Source organism: Enhydra lutris, unplaced genomic scaffold (genome assembly GCF_002288905.1).
Source record: "Enhydra lutris kenyoni isolate GAN:26980312 unplaced genomic scaffold, ASM228890v2 scaffoldscaffold12, whole genome shotgun sequence".
Lineage (NCBI taxonomy): Eukaryota > Metazoa > Chordata > Mammalia > Carnivora > Mustelidae > Enhydra > Enhydra lutris.
This window is the reverse complement of record NW_019154096.1, coordinates 78,181,863-78,206,516: the sequence shown is the minus strand read 5'-3', so window position 1 is coordinate 78,206,516 and position 24,654 is coordinate 78,181,863. Positions and strand designations below refer to the sequence as shown.

The 24,654-nt window shown below is 52.8% G+C and overlaps 1 protein-coding gene across 1 annotated transcript in view; it reads right to left on the bottom strand.

Moving 5' to 3' along the window:
* Positions 1–3,338: 3,338 nt before the first annotated feature.
* The window catches only part of LOC111145245 (O-6-methylguanine-DNA methyltransferase), a 280,586-nt gene continuing 259,270 nt past the window's right edge, over positions 3,339–24,654 (bottom strand). Inside the window, exons 4-5 of the mRNA XM_022500029.1 lie at positions 11,061–11,200; positions 3,339–3,622 (exon numbers count right to left, since the gene is read on the bottom strand). Coding sequence (XP_022355737.1) covers positions 3,437–3,622; positions 11,061–11,200 — 326 coding nt within the window. The 3' untranslated portion in view covers positions 3,339–3,436. The remainder of the gene's footprint in view (positions 3,623–11,060; positions 11,201–24,654) is intronic.

Here is a 24,654-nt window from a genome sequence, read left to right as displayed (position 1 = left end):
GGTTTTTGAGCAACCTCCTTGTCGGGGTTTCATCCTCCCGTCCCAATTTTAAAGGAAACGAGTTCTGGGATAACGCTGTTGCTCACGAATGGGTTAAGAAACAAAAAGGGGGGGGCGCCTGGGTGGCTCAGTGGGCTAAGCCTCTGCCTTCGGCTCAGGTCATGGTCTCAGGGTCCTGGGATCGAGCCCCACATCGGGCTCTCTGCTCAGCGGGGAACCTGCTTCCCCCTCTCTCTCTGTCTGTCTCTCTGCCTACTTGTAATCTCTGTCTGTCAAATAAATAAATAAAATCTTAAAAAAAGAAACAAAAAGGGTGTCAGTATAAACACACCTGTACTGGACAGGCCTGGCCACTTGGAAGAGATTCTGGGTGAGCACATGGTGTGCGGGGAGACTCGGAAGAAAACGGGCACCCAAAGCCCCTTGGATAGGAAGGACTTCCCTCTCTGGCAAATGTTCGAGACACACGTGGCTTGTTCTGTAAATGCATCTGCCGAGTAGGAAGTAGACAAGGATTAGAAGTCCCAGTTAGGTACCGACAAGGTGAGCCTACTTGCCTCCCGAACGTGCCTGGCCCGCGGCCCCACTGTCTAGAGCTGCACGGAGCCGATCCCACAGAGTCCATACTCCCTTCGGGGCCCTCTACCGCGGCCCCGCTTCAGCCCCCGCGCCTAGGAGACACTGTGGTGTTTCTTCTGGGGGCGGTGGGAAGGCAGACTTGTGCTGGTCCTTGGTCCCCCGGTGCAGCCACAGGACATGGTGGATGGGGGTGGGCTTCCCCCGGTGCTTCTGCTGCACGTGGGGAAAGGGGCTGGTGAGGAACACGGCTGCCCACTGTAACCCTGGGCGCCTGCCTGGCCAAGGGCATCGGCGTCAAGGACGCGTGGTCCTGCAAACACAGACACTGTCTCTGAATCTCTCGTTGGCTCAGTCTCTGGAAACAGGGAGCACCGTGCACCCCAGCCAAGCTCCCGCGAAGAGCCAGCCGTCCCCTGCCCACAGGTCTCCGTGTCAGTGTTCAAGGTCCCCCGCGCCACACGGACAAGGAAAGCAATCCATGCAGGGGACCCGGGGCCGAGGCCGAAGAACACAGCTTTCTTGTCTCGACGTTTCTTTTTATTTGGAAGATATTTTTGTATTTCTTTGTGCCTTTCCTTTTCCTCTTTATTTCCATAAACCACGCCGCCACCGTGAGCAGCACGGCTTCAGGCGCCCCGCGTGGGCTTTCATGTCGGCCTCTGCAGAGCTTGTCCTTGGAGCAGTACACGCGCTGGTTTGAGCCCGGCCGCTGCCTCTGTCAGCGGGAACCTCGGGGCGCTTATCAAGCCTGTTCTGACAGAGCCGAGGAAGCCCTGGGAAAAAACAGAACGCGGGTTTGTTCTGCACCAAGGGCACGGCCCAAACAGGCGGTGCTTGGCCACGCCGGGCCGCAGGGTCACCTCGGACTGCACTGATGGGCAGGCCCCTGGCTGCACGTGGCTGAGCCCCGCCGGGGGCTGGGGCCTTGTGTGCTGCCATGGTGGCTGTCCCACCCAGGATGCTCCCTCGGAGCCCACCCAGGCATCTGGAGATCGCAGTGGGGAGCACGTGGCATCACCGCACTTTCCCGACCCAGGAGGTGGCCTGCGTGCCCAGCATGTGGGTGGCAAGGGACATGCGGAGCATCACCGGGCCCTGCCAGCAGCACCGATGGCACCTCGGGCTCCGCGGGACCGTCACAGAGCCTCACGGAGAGCTCCACCCTGCCCCCACTCTCACATCCATCCCAGACAGTGGTGGCTGGGGGTCTCCCAACCGCAGCCCTAGTGCACTGCTATGGTGCCCTCTATTGGAAAGCAGTCAGACGGAATCCACACCCCGGCCCGCAAGGAGAGCCTGCCTTTGAGAACCCCGGCCCTCTCCTCCCGGCAGAGCACAAGGGCGGAGTGTGATCACGTTTCTCGGTGCCTGAGAGTTCCTGGAGAAGAGCATTTTCCTTACAGAATTTACGATACAACCTCCTCCTTGGCCCCCACATGCAAAGTGTGCCCCAGACCCCCCACCCGTCTTCCCAACACGTCGGAAAGCCAGGAACAAGCCCCTCTGCCGGCGCTCGCAGATGCAAGAGCATGCGCTTCAGGTCTCGCGGCCGGCCGGGGGCTCAGCGCAGGCTGCGCGGGGGTCTGTCCCGAAGTCGGACCGCTACACGGCTCCCCGTGCGAGCAGGACACACGCCCGCAGACAGAAGCTCGGAGAAGGAGTGGAATCCGAAGACAATGCAGTGATGGTCAGAGCTCTCTATTTTTGAGGGGAAAATGCAAGAATTTGGTTGAACTGTGTTTACATTGGGTACTTGTTCTTTTACAGGTGCTAACATGAAATGCAAAACACACCCACACTGCGCCCTCCACAGGCTGTGTATCTGTGGTGTTCAGGGACCCGTCCAGACCGCCTGAGCTGCCGGCCGTGCCCTCCGCGTCCCAGGAACCCCGGACACAAACACAGCTCTCTACTGTGCGGCGGGGTGCGGCTTACTTTCTCCCTAGATCACAGGCTCTATTTTATTTATCTGCATGCACAGCTACAAGTTCCCCGTATGCTTTTCAGATCTACTTAATGATGAAGCTAAAATGACAACAGGGTAATGAAGTGTCAGCCCAAGGTCCTTGGTGGACGCTGGAAACACTCCAGACTGCCCCTGGGGACAGGAGCTGACCCACCTTCTTGTGTGACCTCTGACTTCCAGGCTCGGTCTTGGGTACTGGGGAGGAGAGGTCGGCAAGCCTTGTCACCTCCTGTTCAGGGCATGCGAGGGTCAACCGTGTCAGGAGAGGGGCCGGGGCCCGAGGCAGGCCCCTGTAAAGGAGTCACTGCGACCAAACCCGCCTCAAGGAGCCGTTTGTCTTCCCGGCTCGCGCTGGCAGGCGGGTCTCCTCCACTCGGCAGACACGACCCTGGATGGACGCCCCCGGCGCTGGCCTTCCTGGCCGGGAGAGAAGCAAAGTGGGGAAGCCCCGTGAGCAGGATTTCTGGGCCGCCCCGGCTGGCAGGGAAGGTGGGAGCGGGAAACACGGGCCAGGCAACCTCCACGGCGGAGAGGACGGGGAGCCGGGCCGTGGGCGGGGACGGCCAGCTTCTCAGGCCTGCGTGGGGACCGGGGCGCTGCGGGGGGCACAGCCACTGCCCCCGCAGGCACCTTCCGGGCCGATCGCCCCGCTGCCTGCCAGGTCCCTGCTCTCTCACCGCGGCGCTGGCGGACGTCAGAGACGAACAGCGCCGTGAGGGGACGCGCTGCGAACAAGGGCCGGTCTTCCCAACCCGCTCTGCTGCGAAACGGAAGAACGAGAGACACAACGCACTCCACGTCCCTCAGGACACGTCCAGAGCTTTAATACAACGGTGCCAGCGTGTGCCCGCTTCCAGCGCGTGCCGCTCCAACACGGCCTCCTGCAAACCCTCAGTGCCGGCCACCCCGAACCCTGGGCCGTATTCCAGCCAGAAGGGATCCCCCGGGACTGGTCGGCTTCCCCGCCAGGCGGCCCTCGTGGGCCAGCAGCCACTCCTTCGTGGCCAGGCCTCCGGAGTAGTTGCCCACGGCTCCGCTGCTGCAGATCACGCGATGGCACGGGATGAGGATGGGCACCTGGAAAACAGGAAGCCACCGTCAGGCTGGGCTCCGGGCCAACGGGGCCTCCGGGGTCACAAGTAAGGCCCCTGACCACCACTCACCTAGCAGGGGCTCGGCCACATGCAGGCCGCCCGCTGGCTGTCTTGGCCTTGCACACCCCTTGGTCTCCGAGGGCCTCCGGGGGCCAAAGGGTGCCACAATGCCCCAAGGCAAATGTCCAGCACAGTCCAGAGAACCCCCGTACAGCAGGATCCAGGAGGAGAAAATTGCCGTTGGTAAGAAACTGATCGTGTGTGCTTACCAAGTTCAAAATTACATTTCCAAGCTACGGGATGGTATGCAAAATCGCAAATATCTCGAGAAGCGACAGGAACCTTCTGGGAAGGTGGGACTCACACGAGGCATTGGCAAACTGGCTATCGGCCACTACGGTCCTTCTTTATTTCGTAAACACAGCTTCATCGGAACGTAGCCGCACTGTCTGTGGCTGCTTCTGAAAGCCTAAACTGTTTACCATCAGGCTCTTTATAGGAAAGGTTTGCTGGCTCTGCTTCACGCCACGCAGGGCCCCGGGAGTGTCTGTCTGCGCTCACCAGTCCTGGGATGTTTGGGAAGGTGGAGAAGCTCTAGTCTTCATGTGTTCTCACCTGAGCGGCCACTGCTGCTGCCCCCCTGTCCCTGTACACCACCCGCTCCCACAGTCCCTCAGGACTCCAGATCCAGGGCCACAGTGGCCCTCACCCCTCGGCCGACCTCAAATAGCCTCTCACCTCTGGAGACAAACTCCGTGATCAGGTGCCTGCCTTAGTGAACAGAAGGGCTTCAATAAAGCGAGGTCACCTTATGATGAAAACCAACCCAAACACAGTCCTACAGAGAGAAGCCAACCTATGGTTAAGAGGACCCGCTGCTGGGACCAGGGACAGGCGGGTGTCACTGAGACGCACCAGGAGAGAGGTGCAGGGGGGCTCGGTGCACCGCGGGCTTCCGCCAACCCCGCCCGTCCGACCTATGGGCAGCTCAGCTCACTGCTGTCCCGGTCCCAGGGGAAGTGCAGGCCGGCGGGCAGCCCCAGAGAAGGAGGACCCAAACCGCAGGCAGGTTTCCCTAGCGGACACTGAATGCCCCAAGGAAGGACCTCCCCCATGCCCAGCACACTCTTCTGCCTTGCCTAGAGCCACCGCAGCGCAGAACTGTGGGCGTCTGATTCCTCACATCCTAGACTGGATGCCGGGGCTTGTAGGCGCTGGACGCGAGGGAGGTCATGGTCACACAGGGGAGACACTATTCCCACAGCCACACATGGGCCAACAGTCCCACCTAACACATTCCTGGTAGCCAATCCTACAAGGGGAGGAGAACTCTGTTCCCTCCAGAGGTCGGAGACTCATTTTCAGCAGGAAATGCCTTGGTCCTCCCCCTACAGCCTGGGCTGTGTGGACAGGAGCTCCGAGGATACCCAGTGGCAGACCCGCTCGGTGTCTGTCCTCAGGATAGAGTCCACTGTGGAGCGTGGGCACAGTGAGCCTTACCCTTGCTTTTGATTTCCATGTGGCAGGACACCCACTGGTATGAGGGACATGCCTGGCCTTGCTCACCCCCTATCCATCACCCCTGCCCGAGGGGAGGAGGATTCACTGACTGGCCATCCCGGGAGGAAGGGATGAGAATGCCCAGCTCAGCAGCCTGTGAGGTCCTGCAGGGAGGCCCCGTCTGCCTCACGGCACAGGCGTGGTCAGTGGAGCCGGTTCTGCTGGGGCTGATACAGCACAGGGGGGTCCGATTCCAGAGGAATTCTTGGAGGCCCACCATGGCCATATCCCCCCTCCCCCAGCCTTTACCCTACTAAAGCTAATACCCTGATATCCTTTGTCCATTTCTTAGCCGGCCCAGAACACAGGCAGAAAGGAAAGGGTTGGGAGGTGCGGAGCGGACAGGAGTCTATCTCAGGTTGTGGAGCTCCCTCCATGGACAGCACACAGCACGGCAGGGATGGCCACACCTGGGCCACCAAACGCAAGGGTACATGTGGTGTTCCCACTGCAGGGGCTCTGGCAGATGGACAGTCATTTTGCTTAAAAATCCCAGCAAACAGTTACTCAGAATCTGAAGGACTTCCCAGGAGGCCCGGGTCAATCAGTCCTATTTCCTAAGTGGCTCCATCCTGACTGGGGCGAAGGGGCACAGGTGGTCAGCCCCCAAAGGCCCAGTACATGCTGGGGGATGGTTCTCGTCATCGTGCAGAGCACAGAGCACAGTGGCGGCTTGACAGGGACAGGATGGCCAGTGAGGGCAGCTACAGGAACTGGCCCAGCGCTGGAGACGGAGCTGGGGCAGAAGGAAGGGCACAGCTGCTCTGCAGACCCCTCCCTGGAAGAGACACAGGAGGTGCCAGGGACCATTCAGCGCCAGCCCCTGTCCTGCCCTCTGGGGTCACGCTCATATGGCCACACCTGCAGGGTCCCAGAGGTTGAGGGTTTCTCAGGCTCCCTCGACGGAGTCTGCAGTTCAGCAGAGGAGATCCACATCTCCTACCCCCAAGCTCCACCTCCAAAGACCTGAGCTGGACAAGCCACGAGCCATCAGTCGGGTGTGCTTCTAGAAGAGCGGCTAAGCACACGTATGTGGTATCTGGCTGTCCTCTGGCCATGCGTCTGTCTCAGCTTGCCACACCTGCTTGGAGTGCGCCCTTGGTGGGCGCTAAGCTGGGCCTGTCCCTGGGCAGGTGGCATGGTCCCCAGTCCCGTCCCAGATGCAGCACTCAATAGGGCCAGGGGAGTGCGTGCTCTGTGCCCGGTGCAGACCACCACGCATCCCCAACAAGCCCCAGGCCATGCGTGGTCAGCCTAGGCTCCCATGACATTGCTGGCCCAGCTTACATGGCACCTTGAGGCAAAGATGCGCTTCCAGCTCAGCCAAGGCAGGACCGGTGCCCATACGTCTTGCCGCGACACCAGCTGCTCGAGGGGGAGCGCTGGGCATGGCCTGGGGTGCTGGCCAGCCCTGCAGGTCATCTGGCTTCGGAGGTGAGAACCTGACTTCTCAGACATCACACCAGTCCTGGTTCTGACTGGAAGTGTGGGTTGCCATGGGAACACGCACAGTCTCAGGGTGGTCTCGGAAGGAGCAGCGGGGTTGGGGGGTGGGGGGAGGCCCGGCTTCCTCTCGCGCCGCTTCCCTGATGGAGAGTAACACCACTGCCCCGTCCCGCAAGCACTTGCCATCCCCACTGTAACTGGCAATTTTCAGAACGCGATACTGACTCCGATCGAGGGTTTTGATCCAATACGATAGTCACGTTAGTAACTGTTGTGAGGACATGATCAGATGACACACAACTTAAGCTCTGACTGATAGAGAGAGATTTAGTCCAAACTAGGCTCACAAACATTTAGGCACCAAGTCAATTTTCCTACCTAACAGCAGACTTGACGAGTGAGCTTTGATTTTCTTGCCCTGCTCCCCGAGCTGTGGAATTACAAGAGACGGACTGGGAAGTCTCTGGCCCTACGTGTCACATGGAAAATAGCGCGGTGGTCGCGGGATGGCGATGCTGACCTCCCCAGCCAGGCTTTACCTCGTGCATGCAGCGACGGGAGCGGGGACTCACCGAAGACACACTGCTTTCACTCCTAGACACGGGAACACTGCTTCTGTTTGTGTTAATTTTAGCGGCAGATTCAGACTACTAAAATAATGAGAGCCGGCAACATTTATTGGAGCCCTGAGGACATTCCAGAGGATCCGTGCCCTCTTACGCTCGCTCCTTTCAAGCCCCGTGCTGCATAAAATGTAATTTTTATCAATAACCAAGCAGCTCATAGTATCACAGCCGCATTGAAATCCTCACACTGTGAAATCTAATTCATCCAATACGTGAACCCATCCCCTACACGGACCCTTTCTCAAAAGCTATAAAACTTCCAAACCCATAGATTTGTCTCCAACAAAAATAACACGAAGGGGCCTTTCAATCAATAATGGAATCCCTCTGATTCTAGTGCTGGCTGAATATTTTTTCCAACTTCGCCTTTGTTCTCGTGGTAGTAGCCCACAAGGGAAAGAGCTTGTTTTCACTCGCGGCCTCATCAATACCTAAATCCTGGTGAGCAAGTGACACGGAGAAGCTGTAATCAATAGCTCCCTGTGCGTTTTTTCTTCTGGTCAAACAGTTCAGCCCCGCTGACAGCCCTGACACTTAGAACACGAGGCTAAATCTTCATCAACAGCCATCTGGGTGACCGGCAGAACAAGCCTCGGGGGGTCATTAACGCTCGTGGCGATCTGCGAGTAAACTAACTCGTCAGGAATGCGTTTGTTTAGGAGAAAGTGGGGAAACGCTCTGTGCGGCTATGGATTGCCTTTGAACTGCATTTAGCAAATTCTGAGGATGAGGGAAGGGTGCTATTGTGGGGGCGCCCCCGAGGCGTCTTCCATCTGCTCTACCAGCACATGGACCCTCCTCCATAGGGGGTGAGAGCGCTCACCTTCCGGAAGGCGGCCACACCGGCTCACCTGGGCCAGTGAGTCTTTGGTGGAAAACCTGGAAAAATCGCGTGCTGGGGACAGGACCAGACCCCCCCACACAGCGCCAACCATCCCTCCCACTAGTGGGGAAGAGAACCCCACGCCATGGCAAAGCTGTCGCGTGAACCAGCACGTGCTCGTGTTTATGGCCTAAGGAATTAACGCACGACGAGCTTCACGGTGCCCTGCGACATTCCAAACCCATCTTTCACTCTCCTTCAAATGCACAATTGCTCTACTCAGCCCGAACAGATTATCCACGATGCTGTTGGTGCCGCAGCTGCCGCGTGGGCTGTGGGGCCTGGCCCCTCGCTGCCAGCGCCAGGGAAAGGGGGCCCCCACGTGTGATGTCCACGTCGGTTGTGGTCCAGGCCCTGCTCAGGGCCCCCTTCCCCCAGGTTCCTGAGTCGCCTTTGGAGGCTCTGCGATCCCTTCCAAGGAGGTGTTAGGTCAAGTTTAAGGGCTCCCCAGGAGGCCGAGCCGAAACTCCCCTCGCAGGAACACCTTTGGCAGCCCCATGCCGTGACGGTGGCGCCGCTCCAGTCCTGCAGCCACCCGCGCCTCTGCCACCAGCTCAGGCCAAGGGGCCCGGCATGAGCCATGGGTAGTGCCCAGTCACAGTGGGTCCCATGGACAGGCCCCCAAGGGCTCGCCTCCAGCCTGGTTGCTGTCGGCATGGGAGGGCGCTGAGAAGACGGGCCAGGAGCCTGCCCGGTTCTCCCACCTGGTGTCCTCATGGCCCTCTGCACTTGGGCACGAGACCGGGAAGACGATACGTGGACTTTAGGGACATTAGAGTTTTAAGCCTCGTGAGATCTGATTTTATAAACTTCTGTGACTGGGGCCATATCTGAACAGAGACGTTCATAGAGATTAGTAGCAGGAAGAGAGAGGCCTTCTGGTTGCAGAACGATAAATGTTTCTTAAGATCGCCGCAAGCGTGATCGTTGGGCAGCGACGGCGTCTCTGCGGCCGAGTGAGACGCCGCAGTCGGCACCCGAGCCAGGTGAGGGTCCCCCGCGGTCTGTGTGCCCGATGGCAGTGCGTGTGTGCAGAGCACCAGACGGGAGGTGTGCCCCTGTGGGAGGCAACAGCACACAGCACCTGCGGTGCACGGTGGGAACCGAATCGCCCCTCCGTGGCCGAGAAGACTGTCCTCCCTCCACAAAGGGCGTGAGGAGTAGACCCTTGGCCTGAAGGAGGCACAAAGATCTGGGACAGAGGGAGAACGTACACGGGACACAGTGACCATGGGCCGCAGAAGGCCAGGCAGAAACCCGTTAGCTTCTAGCGCCCATCTCACCAGGCGTGACAGGGAGCCGTGTCCTGCAGCGTCCCAACTGCTAATTCCCGGGCCGAGTCCAGCTGCTCAGCACCTGGAGGAGACGGTGGCCTTCCCAAGGAACAAAACGGTTCAGACTTTATCGGGAAATGTAAAAAAAATTCACGCTGGAATGCGAAGCAGAATCACCTCGTGCGCACGGTAAAGCTGAGCCCGTACTAAGTGGAGGGGATGACTCGGGACATGTGGGCCACACTGCACCAGAAACAGGACCGCTGTGGAACGGAGCACCGACTGGGCTCGTGATCCACTGTTGCGGAGGACCTGGGGCGCAGCGAGGCGCGGGCATGACCGGTGGTCCACGTTACACGTTGCTCCTGACCGTTGGGGATGTCTCTACATGGCACAGAATTCGCGCAAGACAGTGCGATCCACTGCGAACCTGCCGGGGTGCTTCTTAGAAAAAAGAAGGCAGTCTCATAAACGCCACCTCTCAGAGAGCCGCGGCTCTGCCCTCAGGCAACAGGGACCCAGCGGCAAGAGCAGTGGGCCGGGTGTGCCAATGCCTGCCTCTCCCAGGTGAACAGGGACGAAGATAATGCTGGAAATACACCGCAAAGCTACAGCAAGTTTCAAAAAAGTGAGGTCTTTCTGATCTAGTAATTTCCTATCCCAGGATGTGATGGTCCTACTTTCCTCCTCCTGATAGGATGGCACATTTCCATCCCATCAGACCCTCTCCCACAGCTCCAGAGGGATGCCAGCACGGAGGCGCCAGCAGGCCGCGGCCCAGTACTGGAAGGGCTACCAAGAACGGAAATATTCTGGGTCTCACTTGGCTGTGTGGGGTCCCCCAAGGACCTGGCTGCTTTGGGATGGGGACCCCACGGCCTCACAAGGACTTGCTTTCTGAGCCAGGACAGCCTGTGGTCCAGGTGCAGGCGTGGGGACAACAGGCACGCGGCCACCCACACAGGCCCATCCTCTGGTGAGCAAGGCTTTGCCTGGACAGAACCTCCCTTTCTGCAAAATCTGATCACAGATGCACAGGAGGGACAAGGACACAAAGGGGCTTGGGGAAGGAGCCACTCCCTGGGGAAGACACCCGCAAATGCCATGAATCAGGCCCGTTCCCCAGGTGCACACCCTGGTGTCAGATCTCCAGCCTCCCTATGCATCCGGCATCCCGGAATGTGTCTCCTTCTAGAACCATGCTGCATACGGGCAGCCTGCTTGGTTTCTGGCTGTAGGCCTGGCCCCTGAAAGAGTGTCGGGCACGAGCGAGGCAGCCCGTGTACCCAGTTACTGGAAGAACGAATGTCATTCGCCACTTTCTCCAGGGCCTGTCCTCCTCGGTACTGCCTCTGACAATGGGCTGCTGTGGTTCCGACATGCATGGGGGGTGCTTTTGTGCGAACGCTTCCTGATCCCCTCACCAAAGACGGGGGCCAGGGCGCAGACCTACCAGTGCTGTCCCTGCCTCTCAGGGGAGGGCCCACCATGAGCGTTTCCTCTCCTCCCCGCCCTGCGCGGCTCCGGCCGCCTGCGGGACGCGCCTACCTACGCGGCCGCACCCCCGAGCGCAGCGCCCAGGCCCACCCACCGACCGCGGCCACGCTGACGTCCACACGCACCACAACTTACAGGGTTGCGCCTCATGGCTCCGCCCACTGCCCGCGCGGCTTTGGGGTTGCCTGCCAGGGCTGCCAGCTGCTGGTACGACACTGTGTCTCCAAATTTCACGGCCTCCAGCAGCTTCCACAACACCTGTGCGGTGAATGAATCTGAAAGGCAGAACACAGAACGACGCCCTGTGGACAAACGGCTCCCAGGGCTCCGACGCAACGAGCCGCCCGTCCTGCAACAGAAGACACACCCACACCCACAGAAGTGCGACCCTCAGTTAAAACGTGGCCTTCATGCACCGTCCCTTCAGCCCGTCCCTGGCACCGTACGGGCCATCCCCTTTGCAGGCAGCCCGCACGGTGCACCCCACATCTGCAGCTTCCTCCCATCTTCCCCTGGTTCCGCGCAGGACCGCGCCCTGCCCTCTCTTCCAGGACCCGCGTGCGTCAACGCATGAGCAGCTCAGTTCCTGAGCCCTGAGCCCTGCCTGCCTGCCGACCGCAGAACCTTTCACACCGCCCGTGAGTTCCCAGCGTCAGCAGGGACACAGAAGGAAAGAGAAGCCATGGGTCGCGCCGTGATTTCATGCTAGCCGTCCACATCTGGCAGCGGACAGGCTCAGAATGCCAAGCACCACGGTCCACGGGCCGGCGGCGGCTGTGGCTACAGGTATCTGTAATGAACAGGGCTGCGAAAATGACTCTGTTCCCATTTTAATGGACTAACCACGTCAAAGTGCATTTGCTCTTCCTCCCACTGCAGGACGAACCGGTGAACGCATGAGAACGTTGTCTCCCTCCACCTCCAGGTTTTAGAGCGGTTTCCCAGGCATGTGAAGGAGGCTGGTCTGAACCGATACCTATTGTCTTTCCGAAGGGAACACGCGGCTAGGGAGCACTGGACACGGAGCCGCGTCCCCACGGCGGGGGGCACCGAGCCCTCGGGGCGGGAGTGCCTGATGGCGACAGCAAAGGGAAGGCTTCCGCGGGCAGCGCCGTGTTCCGAGTGTGTCCACAATAGCACTGATTACACTCGGTGCCAAGCCGGCCAAGTGCGATTTGGTTCTTAAGGAAAACACACCCTTACATGCATGTTAAATAATAAAAATCACTTCTTAACTGAAGGGAATGATGATCACTTCACTGGAAAAAAAATCTGTTTAGTCTTTATTATAACATTAAGCAAATTAAACATCAGTATAATCCAGGTGATACTAGAACAGGGTCATCAAAGAAATTAACTTTGTTGTTCATTAATTTACATGGATTAGTAGAGGGCAGAAAGATAGCAAATGTGCTCCAGTTTTTTATGATATAATTTCAAACTGTACACCATTTGTGGCAGGAGGGTGACTTTGGGGTTAATCAGACTGATTTGTCCTTTTAATTGCTTTCTATTCAAAGAAAATTCATTAGATAATGTTCTCTTCAAAATTCATGAATCAATTTAACTGAAGAAACCACATTAACAGCTTTGGGTTCATTAGCACACGCGTTGTGTTACTGGTTGATTGCTCGGAGGGTTTCCTTAGGCAAACACACTCTGTTTACCGTGATTTCCTCAGAACCGTTCTGAAATCACAGTGTTAATCATCGTCATTGTTGCTGCTGTTACCCTCACTCAAAAACAAACAAACAAAAACACAAAAAAAGGAAAAAGAGGAAGAAAAACAGAGAAGGCCAGCTGCCTGGTGGTATCCTGGGGAGGGAGTGACTTGGGGGGCCTTGGTCTGAGAAAAGCAGCCGGGAGAGCAGCGCAGGCTGCGGAGGCCCCGTGTCCGGCCTTCCTGGGAGAGCGCCAAGCGTCCGTGTTGGTCTTCTGTGGTGCCGCCGGGATTTCCAGGAGAAGAGCCCGGAACGGTACCAGACCTGGAGGACGAGGGTGAGAGGTGTGTGTGCGTGAGCTTGCCCGGGGCACAGACGCTCCTGGGCCAGCCCCGACCAGAGCGCAGCGGTCAGGCCACGCCACCCAGCCCCTCCCTTCCAGGCAGGAAGGTGTCCTGTCCTCGAACAAGTGTTATGTCTGCACACGAGCACAGAGTCCATCAAGCATCCGTAGCTTCGCTGCCAGTCTTCCACGGGAAATAATCTCTCAGTTTGCACGTACCGGGCGACGTACTAGGAAAAACAGCTCGAGGAGCGCAACACTTAGCAATCAAGCGCACCGCCTCGGGAACGTATCTGAAAACTCAGTTTCACCCTGCAGGGAGCAAATGCATTAATTAGTCGGAGCAGCTCTCGGTGACCGGGCCTTTAGCCCTCACCCGCGCAAAGTCAGAGCACGAAACTGCTCTCCTTTCTGGGGGGCTGGCACCTCCAGGAGTTAAATACCCTTCTACAATGTAGTAAAACCTGCTCATAAAAATCAACATACATGGACGTGGAAAATAGGTTTTCTGGAGGTTGAGGTGTCCCCGTAAGTCCTGAGCGCCGGACCATCATCTCAGGCGGCCCAGAGGGCAGCCATTACACGAAGATGCTTCTCCCTCCCGTTTCCGGCCCTCCCCAGGGGGCAGGCGCGACCCAGAGCCGTGCGGAGCGGCCTCTGCCGGCCGCTTCACCTTCTTCCTGCCCGCGTCCTTTCTCCTGCCTCTCCTGGCCTCCAAGGACAGCCAGCCAGTCCGTGTTCTGCGGTGGGACCAGGGTCAGCCCTGCTGGAGGCCAAATGGCTGCTTAGCGTTCCCTTTACCGTAAGGACACAGCCACTGTCATCTCCGTGTGTGTGGCCACTGACCCCTGCCACCACGAACACCAGACCCGACCAAGACTGCTTTCTCTCTCCTCTCCAGGTGGACTGTAGGTCATCAGCCTCCCAGGGGCCAACGAGGTGGTTTTCCAACCCTGGCCACGGAGGACGTCATCCTATGCCGTGGACACCAGGGTTTTCCGCAAGCTCTTCTCATGCCCGTGTGGGAGTCGCAATCAGGGAGCGTGCAGTGGCGTGCCCAGACCGACACGCCAGGTGCGGCTCTGGTTAGGGAGCCTCGGTGGATGCCAGCAACACACGGCAGACGGGAGGAACTGACCAGGGGCCAGTGTCTTCTTTCCCCCGGACCTCTGCCTCCTCCCCTGTGACAAACATCGTCATGAGAGCTCCCTGGACAGGCAGGTCTCGCACCCCACGACACCCCGCCAACCTCAAGAACAGCTGGTCCATGCAGGGCGGGGCCCGGAGACCGGTTCTCTTTAAAACCAAGGCTGAGACTCAGCCCCCTCTTCTTGAGGGCAGAATCATTCTTTCAAGGTGACCTTTGCTGCAGGGTGCGGTTTCCGGGACAGGGCCGTCTTTCAGCCACCCAGGCCTCAGGGCTCCTGGCCACAAGGCTGCAGCTCACGCAGCTGCACATGCACAGGAGCCACAAAAGGCACCCTGGGCCCTGCCAGCGGAGCGTCACAGCAACTATCCGGCGGCTGGGCAGGGATCTGTTTGCCACGTCCCCGTGCACAGAGAGCAGAGCCCAAGCTCCCGCAGGAGTCCCTTGCTGTGGCCTCCAATGGCCTGGTACCCCCGGCACAAACTGACGGTATGACAGGTTTTCAAGTTTCCAAGGGCTTTTCCCTTCCAGGGTGTGCCTTCTGCTGCCCCCGGCACCGAGGGAGTGCCCAGACTGGCACCCTGGAGCCCCAGATAACCTGGGGTGTGAAGCCAGTTCTCTGACCCCAGGTATCTAGAGGAGAGTTTTTTTTTTTTTTTTTAAGATTTTATTTATTTATTTGACAGACAGAAATCACAAGTAGGCAGAGAGCCAGACAGAGAGAGAGGAGGAAGCAGGCTCCCCGCAGAGCAGAGAGCCCCATATGGGACTTGATCCCAGAACCCTGGGATCATGACCTGAGCTGAAGGCAGAGGCTTTAACCCACTGAGCCACCCAGGTGCCCCTAGAGGAGAGTTCTGATAGGAAGCGTCCTGAAGTGTGAACAGGGCTGATGTGACCTGATGCCGCCTGACCGCTCGCGCAGCCAGGACCGACGGTCCAGGAGTGAGCCCGGGAAGAAGCACAGGAGGATGAGAGGGAACAGGGAGCGCCGCACCCAGTTTTCTACGGGCTGCCTTTCCAGAACCTGGGCAGAATGCAGAGGGCTGTGGAAGGTAAACAGGCATAGGCAGCCTGGGGAAGAGGACAGGAATCTGCGGAAACACTGAAGAGTGCCTGAGCATACCATCTCACCCGCGTCCTCCGCAGCCCAGACCCACTGCGGCCTGAACCCCAAAGGAGCCGCCGGGGCACACAGAGGACCCGGGAGCTCTTACCCACCCCTAGGAGGGAGGACGGCATCCCTATGCTCAGGGTGGAGGAACCCCTCGCTTTCTGGTATTATCTCTGAACTCTTGAACCACAGCTCCCAGGCAACCCCGAGGCTTATGTTCCTCTCCGCTGGGAGGAGCTGGGACCCCACAGGTGGGCAGACCCCCTGCTGCTCGTCTCTGTCTTCTCAGCGCCCGGTTCCCTGTGGAGGTATAATCCCAGGAAGCGTGTGGCAGAGTGGGGTAGGTAGGGTCAAATCACGAGTGGGGACCAAATGGGATTTCAGGGAGACTGTGCAGAGAGAGAAGACTGGGGACGCACACTGGTGAGTTGTGTGTAAATCCCCAGCCTCGGCACTGACCTGCACACGTGCAGATCTGACCCTCAATCAAAGACCTGGAGAACTGAGGAAAGGATCCAGACTGGCCCGATGGGCTCCGAGGCTGGCCAGCTTGAAAAGGATGGGGACACGGAAACCACACCCTGCGGAATCCTGGCCGGAACCGCAGAGCCGAAGCCATCCAGGCCGAGAGCGCCCTCAGCGGGAGAAGCGCTGCTGCACACGGGGCTCCCCCGAGACTCAGACCATTAGAGCCACAGTGAGCCCGACACAATCCAAAATGACTTCCCAAACAGAGCAAACAACGAGGGGTCAGAAAACCTCAACTCATCTTGGGAAAGATAATCAACAGACATCAAGGCTGAGAGGACCCAGCAGTTGGAACCACCTGACAACATCTTCTCCCTGGCGTTTTGAGGATTAACTGACAAATAAAATTTTAAGAGATTGAAACTACTTTAAAGGATCTGTAGTAAAAATGCTGCAAGAAGGGAAAATACCCTTGAAACAAATGAGAAGATGCAAAGTTTCAAAAACAAATCGCAAAGAAGAGTCAAATGGAAATTTAGTACAGAAAAACAGGAAATGTAAAAACTGCATGGTCTCAACAGCAGAAGGGAGATGCCAGAGGAGGAGCCAATGAACTAAGTCAACAGAACTTATCTGATCTGAAAAACAGAGCAAACCACGTTAAAAACAAACAATGAAAACCCAGAAAGTGCCCTGAGGACACATAGGACAAAGCCAAAGGTCTAACAGTCATGTTATTGGAGTTCCAGAAGAAAAGGAAAAAGGGTAAGGTGTACAAAACAATTTGAACCAATCATAGCCAGAATTTTTCCAATCTGGCAAAAGATTTATTACAAGGACAGGTGTAAGAAGCCTAGTAAACCACAGACAGGACACACCCAGAGGAATCTACTCCCAGACGTATGATGAAGCTGGTGAAACCTAAAGGTAGAAAAAAAAAATCTCAAAAACAACCAGAGAAAAATGATGTGTTATTTATAGAGGAACATGGGTTTGAGTGACTATAGAATTCTCATCAGAAGGAGGTGAACTACCAATTTTGAAGTGATGAAACTCAGAATTCTATATTCAGTTTAGAGAAAAACAAAACCACGGGGCACCTGGGTGGCACAGTGGGTTAAGCCTCTGCCTTCAGCTCAGGTGATGATCTCCAGGTCCTGGAATCAAGCCCTGCATCGGGCTCTCTGCTCAGCAGGGAGCCTGCTCCCCCCCACCCCGCCTTTTTTGATTTCTCTGTCAAATAAATAAATAAAATCTTAATAAACAAAAAACAAAACAAAACAAAACAAAACTCTTCACAGGGCGCCTGGATGACTGAAAGGAGAATGTGACCAACTCACAATCATACTTGGAGACTTCACTTCTCTCTTAACAACTAACAGATAGTTGACAGAAAATGAAGGATACAGAAATGAAAAACCCTATCAACCAACTGGTTTCAATTGACATTTATAAAACATTGTCCCCAATAACAACAGAACATATATTCTTTTCAAATGCACACAAAAAACTGACCAAGATATACCATATTCTGGGTCATAAAACAAACTTTAACAAATTCGAAATAATTGAATTCATTCAAGTCATATTTTCTGATCATAATGGAATTAGACTGGATATCAAGAACAAAAAGAAAGGAGGTTTGGAAACCTCCAAATGTTTGGAAAGAAAATAAGGCACTATTAATTAATTTATTTATTTTTAAAGGTTTATTTCTGATTTGAGGGAGAGAGAGTATGTGCATCTGTAGGGGGAGGGGCAAAGAGAATCCCAAGCAGATGCCCTGCTGTGCCTGGAGCCGGACATGGGGCTCCATCTACGACTCTTAGAGCACAACCCTGAGATCATGACCTGAGACCATGACCCCGAGATCATGACTCCGAGATCACAACCTGAGACCACGACCTTGAGATCACGACCTGAGACCACGACCCTGAGACCACAGCCCTGAGATCACGAGTTGAGATCATGACCTGAGACCATGACCCTGAGATCATGACCCTGAGACCACGACCCGAGATCACGACCCTGAGATCACGACCTGAGACCATGACCCGGAGATCACAACCTGAGCCGAAATCAAGGGTCGGATGTTTAAGCAACTGTGCCACCCAGGCACCCTGCAAATAAGGCACTTTTAAATAACCCATGGGTCACAGGAAGTCTTAAGGATATTAAAAAAAAACCAAAATGAAACAAAACAACACACTGAACTGAATGACACTGAGAACGCAGCATATCGCAGTTCCCACGATGCAGTGAAGCAACACTTAGAGGGAAATACACAGCATTAAATGCATGTTTTACTTTTTATTCTTTTAAAGATTTACTTATTTGAGGGAGAGGGAGAGCACGTGTTTCCACACAAGCTGCAGCGGGAGGTGGGGCTTGATCCCAGGACCCCGCAATCACGACTGGAACCAAAGCCAAGAGTCGGACGCCAAACCGACTGTGCCACCCACGCGTCCCTTATGCATGTATTAGAGAAGGGCCTCAGGTTAATAATCTACGCTTCCAATTTAAACAAGAAAGAGCAAAAAACACCCCAAAACAACAAACACCCAAGGAAGGAAATAAAGGTAATAATAGAAAATGATGAAATTGAAATAAGAAAAATTAGAGTAAAATACATGAAACCAAAACTGGCTTCTTTGATAAGTTCAATACAATTGATAAACCTTTAGCAAGAGTGATATAAGAAGAGAAGAAACAAGTTATCAACATCAGACCTGAAAGAGGGGATGTCAGCCTGACGTCACAGACACTAACTGGAGAATGAAGTATTCTTATGATAACTCTATGCACAATATTTAACAACACAGATAAAACAGACCACAATGGGGGCGCCTGGGTGGCTCAGTGGGTTAAGCCGCTGCCTTCGGCTCAGGTCATGATCTCAGGGTCTTGGGATCAAGTCCCGCATTGGGCTCTCTGCTCAGCAGGGAGCCTGCTTCCCTCTCTCTCTCTGCCTGCCTCTCTGTCTACTTGTGATCTCTCTCTGTCAAATAAATAAATAAAAATCTAAAACAAAACAAAACAAAACAAAAAAACAGACCACAATGCGTCAAAAACTGCAAACGGCCAAATCACATCCAAGATGATGCAGATAACTGGAAGAGTCCCTTAAGTATCAAAGAGCCTGAACATGGAGTTTAAAATCTTCTGAGATCACTAGGGCCAGATAATTTCACCACTAAATTCTATCAAACACTTAAAGAAGAAATATATCAACTCAGGATAATCTTCCACAGAAAACAGAAGAGAAGGGAACACTTTCTAAGGCATTTCATGAAGAGTGGAAAACCTGAAAACTAGAAAGAGTCAAAATCCAGACAAGTACAGATTAATATTATTCATTAACATAGATGCAAAATTTCTCAACAAAGCACTGGCAAATCAAATTCAGCAATATATAAAAAAATTGGACTGCAAAATTAAGTGGAGTTTGAGAAACGTAAAGCTGATTCAATACTTGAAAAACGAACCTACATATAACGCTACAGTAATCAAGACAGGGCGCCGTAACGGAGGAGGAGACACATACACGAATGGGACAGGACAGACAGAGCCACCCAATACAGAAGCAAAGGCTATTCAGTGGGAAGATGACAGCATTGCCAACAGATGGTTCTGGAACAACTGGACAGCCAAATGCAAAAAAAATCTAGATACAGGCCAGACATCTTTCACAAAAACTAAAAATGGACCACAGACTTAAATCTAAAAGGCAAAACTATAAAACCTCCAGAAGGTGTAACACAGTCGAAAAATCTAGGTAATTATGGGTTTAGGGGAGTTTTTATAGACACAATACGATCCATGAAAGAAAAATAGTTGGACCTTATTAAAATTATTTTCTGGTCTGTGAAAAGTGCTGTTAAGACTTCCAGAAGAAAAGCCACAGGCTGCAAGAACATATTTGCAAAACACGTATCTGATAAAGGACTTGTAACCAAACTACACAAAGAATTCTTAAGAACTCAGCAGTAAGAAACTAAATAAACCCAATTAGAAAATGGCAAAAGGATAGCTCATCAAAGAAGATAGATGGATACAATTAAGCATATGAAGAGATTTTTAAAAATTATTGGTCATCAGAAAATACAAATTAAAACAACGAAATAGGGGCACCTCGGTGGCTCAGTGGGTTAAAGCCTCTGCCTTCGAATCAGGTCATGATCTCAGGGTCCTGGAATCCAGCCCCACATCAGGCTCTCTGCTCAGCGGGGAGCCTGCTTCCCTTCCTCTCTCTCTCTGCCTGTCTCTCTGCCTACTTGTGATCTCTGTCAAATAAATTAATAAATAAATCTTAAAAAAAACAATGAAATATAATTATACACTTATTAGAATGGCTACACAAACCAACCCCCAATTTTGACAGTAATGATTGCTGACGAGGATGTGAAATGACAGGGATACTCATTCACTTCTGATGAAAATGCAAAATGATACAGCTACTTCAGAGAAAATTCAGCAGTTTCTTACAAAACTAAACAGAAGCTTACTATATGAACCAGTAACTGCAGTCCTGAATATCTGCTCAACTTATCTGAAAACCCACGACCACACAAAAACCGGTGTACGAGTGTTTATGGCAGCCTTACTCACTTATTGGTAAAAACTGGAAGCAACTAAGATGTCCTTCAAGAGATAAATGCGGGGGCGCCTGGGTGGCTCAGTGGGTTAAGCCGCTGCCTTCGGCTCAGGTCATGATCTCAGGGTCCTGGGATCGAGTCCCACATCGGGCTCTCTTCTCAGCGGGAAGCCTGCTTCCCTCTCTCTCTCTCTGCCTGCCTCTCCGTCTACTTGTGATCTCTCTCTGTCAAATAAATAAAATCTTAAAAAAAAAAAAAAAGAGATAAATGGGTAAACTATGAAGCATTCATACAACAGACTACTATTCAGTCACACAAAGAGAGAGCCCCCAAATGACACAGAGTTATCTTAATGTATATTGCTAAATGAAGGAAACAAGTCTGAGAAAGCTCATACTGTATGACTATGTGGCATTTTGGAAAAGGAAAAGCAATAGACACAGAAAAGCCTTATAGGCAATATATGCAAATTAACAACATACAAAGAAGCATTTAGAAGATTGGAGGATCCCAGGAATGAATGCAGACTGTGACAAGAGAATCTGAGTGTGTTACAACTTGTAAACATAAGAACAACCCCACTAAAGTTTGTGGGAGGGAAAGTGGTGACCCAAGTATGTCTGGAAAGGAGTAAACTGAAGGCAGAAAGAATTTCCTATACCCACTCTACCTGATAAAGCTGGGGGTATGAGGTTCTCGTACTGCTCTGCAGTATACTGGACTTGAACAATTAACTAACTGGCTGGTGGAAGGTGGGAGGAAGTTTTATTCTCATTTTTTTTCTGAAAATCTAAAATTTCTCTAGAAATGTAGTATATTAAAAATGAACTAATATGATCCACAATATTAACAGCCTAATGAAGAAAAAACAATTTTATCAATTGAAGCAAAAATAAAATATTAACAAAATTCAACATCTGTTTATGATGAAAGTGCTCAGTAATGTCCTCAACCTGATAAAGGTACTGACAAAAACAAAAAACAAACAAAAAAATGAAAACCAAAACCAAAAGCTAATATTACATTTTATAGTGAAAAACTGAATGCTTTCCCCTCAAGATTAGGAAAAAAACAAGGATGCCCCCTACTATTTAACATCATAGTGGAAGTTCTAGCCACTGCAATAAAGCAAGAAAAATAAATAAGTCATACATTTTGGAAAAAAGAAAATGGTCCCTATTTATAGACAACATGATTATCTATGGTAAAATACTCAGGAATCTACCAAAAAAAAAAAAAAAATCGTAGAATGAGTTTAGCTAGGTCACTAGACACAAACTCAACACAGCAAAATCATAGCTCTAAGTTACTGATGATAGCTCCAACCAAAAATACTCAGATGTGAATCTAAAATAATACACAAGATGCCTATGCTGAAAATGACATTCTGTTAAATCAAAGAATACCTAAATAATTTGAGAGAAATACCATGCTCATGGGTAGAAAGTCTCAATATAAAAGTTTCAGTTCTCCACACACTGACCTATGAAATTATTTCCATGCCAGTCAAAATCCCAGGGGGATTTAATGCAGATATTATAGATAAACAGATTCTAAAACTTACATGGAGAGGCAAAGGAAATTGAATACTCAAAATACTTTCAAAAAGAAAAAAAAAGTTGGAGAAATCACACTAGCAGGTTTTAAAGACTTACTATGCTGTAATCAAGATACTGTGAAATTTGTAAAGGGATAAACACATATATGGACCTAAAGAGATTTCCAAGAGACCCATATGAATATGTCCAAATGGTTTCTGACCAGGGTACAAAAGCATTTCAGTGAAAAAAGGATATTCTCAAAAAGTGGTGTTGGAAGACTGGATATCCACATGCAACACACTGAATCCTGATGTAAATCTTATACATTATAAAAATTAATTCAAAACAAGATCTTACCTCTAAATGTAAAACTTTATAGGAGAAAATCTTTGTGGAATTAGGCAAAAAGTTCCTACACATGTCAACAAAAGCACAATCCATAAATTAAAGAGATAAATTGGACGTCATCAAAATAAAAATAAAAACACACTGGCCTGGGGGCGCCTGGGTGGCTCAGTGGGTTAAAGCCTCTGCCTTCGGCTCGGGTCGTGATCTCAGGGTCTTGGGATCGAGCCCCACATCGGGCTCTCTGCTCAGCGGGGGGGCTGCTTCCCCCCCGCCCCGCCTGCCTCTCTGCCTACTTGTGATCTCTCTGTCAAATAAATAAATAAAATCTTAAACAAAACAAAACAAAACAAAACACTGGCCTGTGCAAGTCAGTGTTAGTAGACTGTAACACAAGATACAGACTGGGAGAAAATACTTGGAAATAACATACCCAACAAAGAACTTAAAACCATGATATGTAAAAAACTCTCTAGATTCAACAGTAATAAAACAAACCACCTAATTAAAAAATGGGCAAAAGACTTGAACTGACAGCTCATGAAGGACGGCAGCTGAGTGGTAAATGAACACACGAGTAAATGTGCGACCTAACGCACTGGCTGGGAGGTGCCAGTTAAAACCACGACGAGAAGGCACTGCACGTCTGTTAGAGCCGCTATTACAAAAATCCTGTATGCAAACGAGGGCATATCTACACCATGGAATATGACAATTAAAAGGCATAAACTGGGGGCGCCTGGGTGGCTCAGTGGGTTAAGCCGCTGCCTTCGGCTCAGGTCATGATCTCAGGGTCCTGGGATCGAGTCCCGCATAGGGTTCTCTGCTCGGCAGAGATCCTGCTTCCCTCTCTCTCTCTCTGCCTGCCTCTCTATCTACTTGTGATCTCTCTCTGTCAAATAAATAAAATCTTTAAAAAAAAAGAAAAAGAAAAAAAAAAGGTATAAACTGTAGGTACACACAACAGTTTGGATGGATCCTGAAGGCATTAAGCCGAATGACAGAAGGCAGGCTCCAAAGGTTAAATAGTGAGTCCATCTATGTGACATTCTCCTGAGGATGGAGAACAGACCAGAAGCTGCTAGGAGTCAGCAGGGAGGTAGGGGAGGGGATGGGGGCAGGAGGATGTTTTTAGGAGGATGCAACCTGAGTCCTAACTGTGGTGGCAGTTAAAGAAATCCATGTGTATATTAAAATTCATAGCACCGTACACCAAAAGTCGATTTTATTGTAGCTTAATTTAAAAAATAAGCTGAAAAACATAGAGGGAAATATATATATATATATTTTAAAGATTTTATTTATTTGACAGACAGAGATCACAAGTAGGCAGAGGGAGAGAGGGGGAAGCAGGCTCCCCACTGAGCAGAGAGCCCCATGTGGGGCTCGATCCCAGGACCCTGGGATCATGACCTGAGCCGAAGGCAGAGGCGTTAACCCACTGAGCCACCCAGGTGCCCAGAGGGAAATATTTTCTAAGCACCTTTTCTTTAATCAATCTCCCTGAAGTTCAAGATACCCACTTAAAATGGAGCCTAGGTCACAAGCCCTGCCAACTATTTCTCCTCTGCAAGGCCCCCTTCACCCCCCAGTGCTCTCAGTACGGTCGCCATGAGGGTCCCTTCTATCTGACCCAGCTCACCAAGAGCAAGGGCCTGCTGTGTGGGTCTCTATCCCAGTAGTCCAGTGCTGGGGCTGACCCAGAGTAGGCATCCAGCTGTCGTCTCCTGGACGAATGGGGGGGTGTGTGTGAGCAGGGCCTCGTCGTCCCTGTCATCACTTGGGCTTGGCCCCTGAGCTCAGGGAACAGAGGGCAGCACTGCTTCCACTGGAGTGGCCAGGACCTACAATGGACTACGTGGGCATCTACCTCGACCTGCCAAGCCCACTCAAGTGTTCCTGCGATTAGCAGAGAAGGCCAAGGCCACCCAGGCCAAGAGAAAGCTGCTCAACCTGTGCACATGGCCGGGGACGTGGTTCTGTCCGAGTGCACTGTCCTGACCTAGGTACCGAGCCCCTCGGGGGCCTGCAGCCGCACAGACACGGGCGGGGAGAACAGCTGGCGCTGGCCAGGGCGGTGGGGCTCAGCAGGCCTTCGCACCAGCTCGCAGGCATGGAACTGGGCAGCGTCTGACAGGGCGAGGGCACCAGCGGGCCTGCCTCGGTTCCCTGCGGGCAGAGCTCCAGCAGCTCAGCTCTGTGCGTCCTGAGAGCTAGAGCAGGTCACGCCACTGCTAAGCAGGCCTGGGGCCAGGGGTGTGCCTACCAAGGGGCCTTCTAGAACTTCAAGTTCATTGCCATCAGTTGCCGCTTCTGACATTAGGAGGGACCGCTGGCAGCAAACCGGTCAATAATCAGTCCGATCTTTCCACACTAGCACACACGCACCACGCAGGAGCTATGAAACAGAACACTGCTGGAGTAAAAATAACTTGATTTATTTCAAGATACTAGTCGTAGTCTTCACAGACCCACAAGTATCTGAGAGAAAGCAAAGCGAAGTTTACAGGTGATC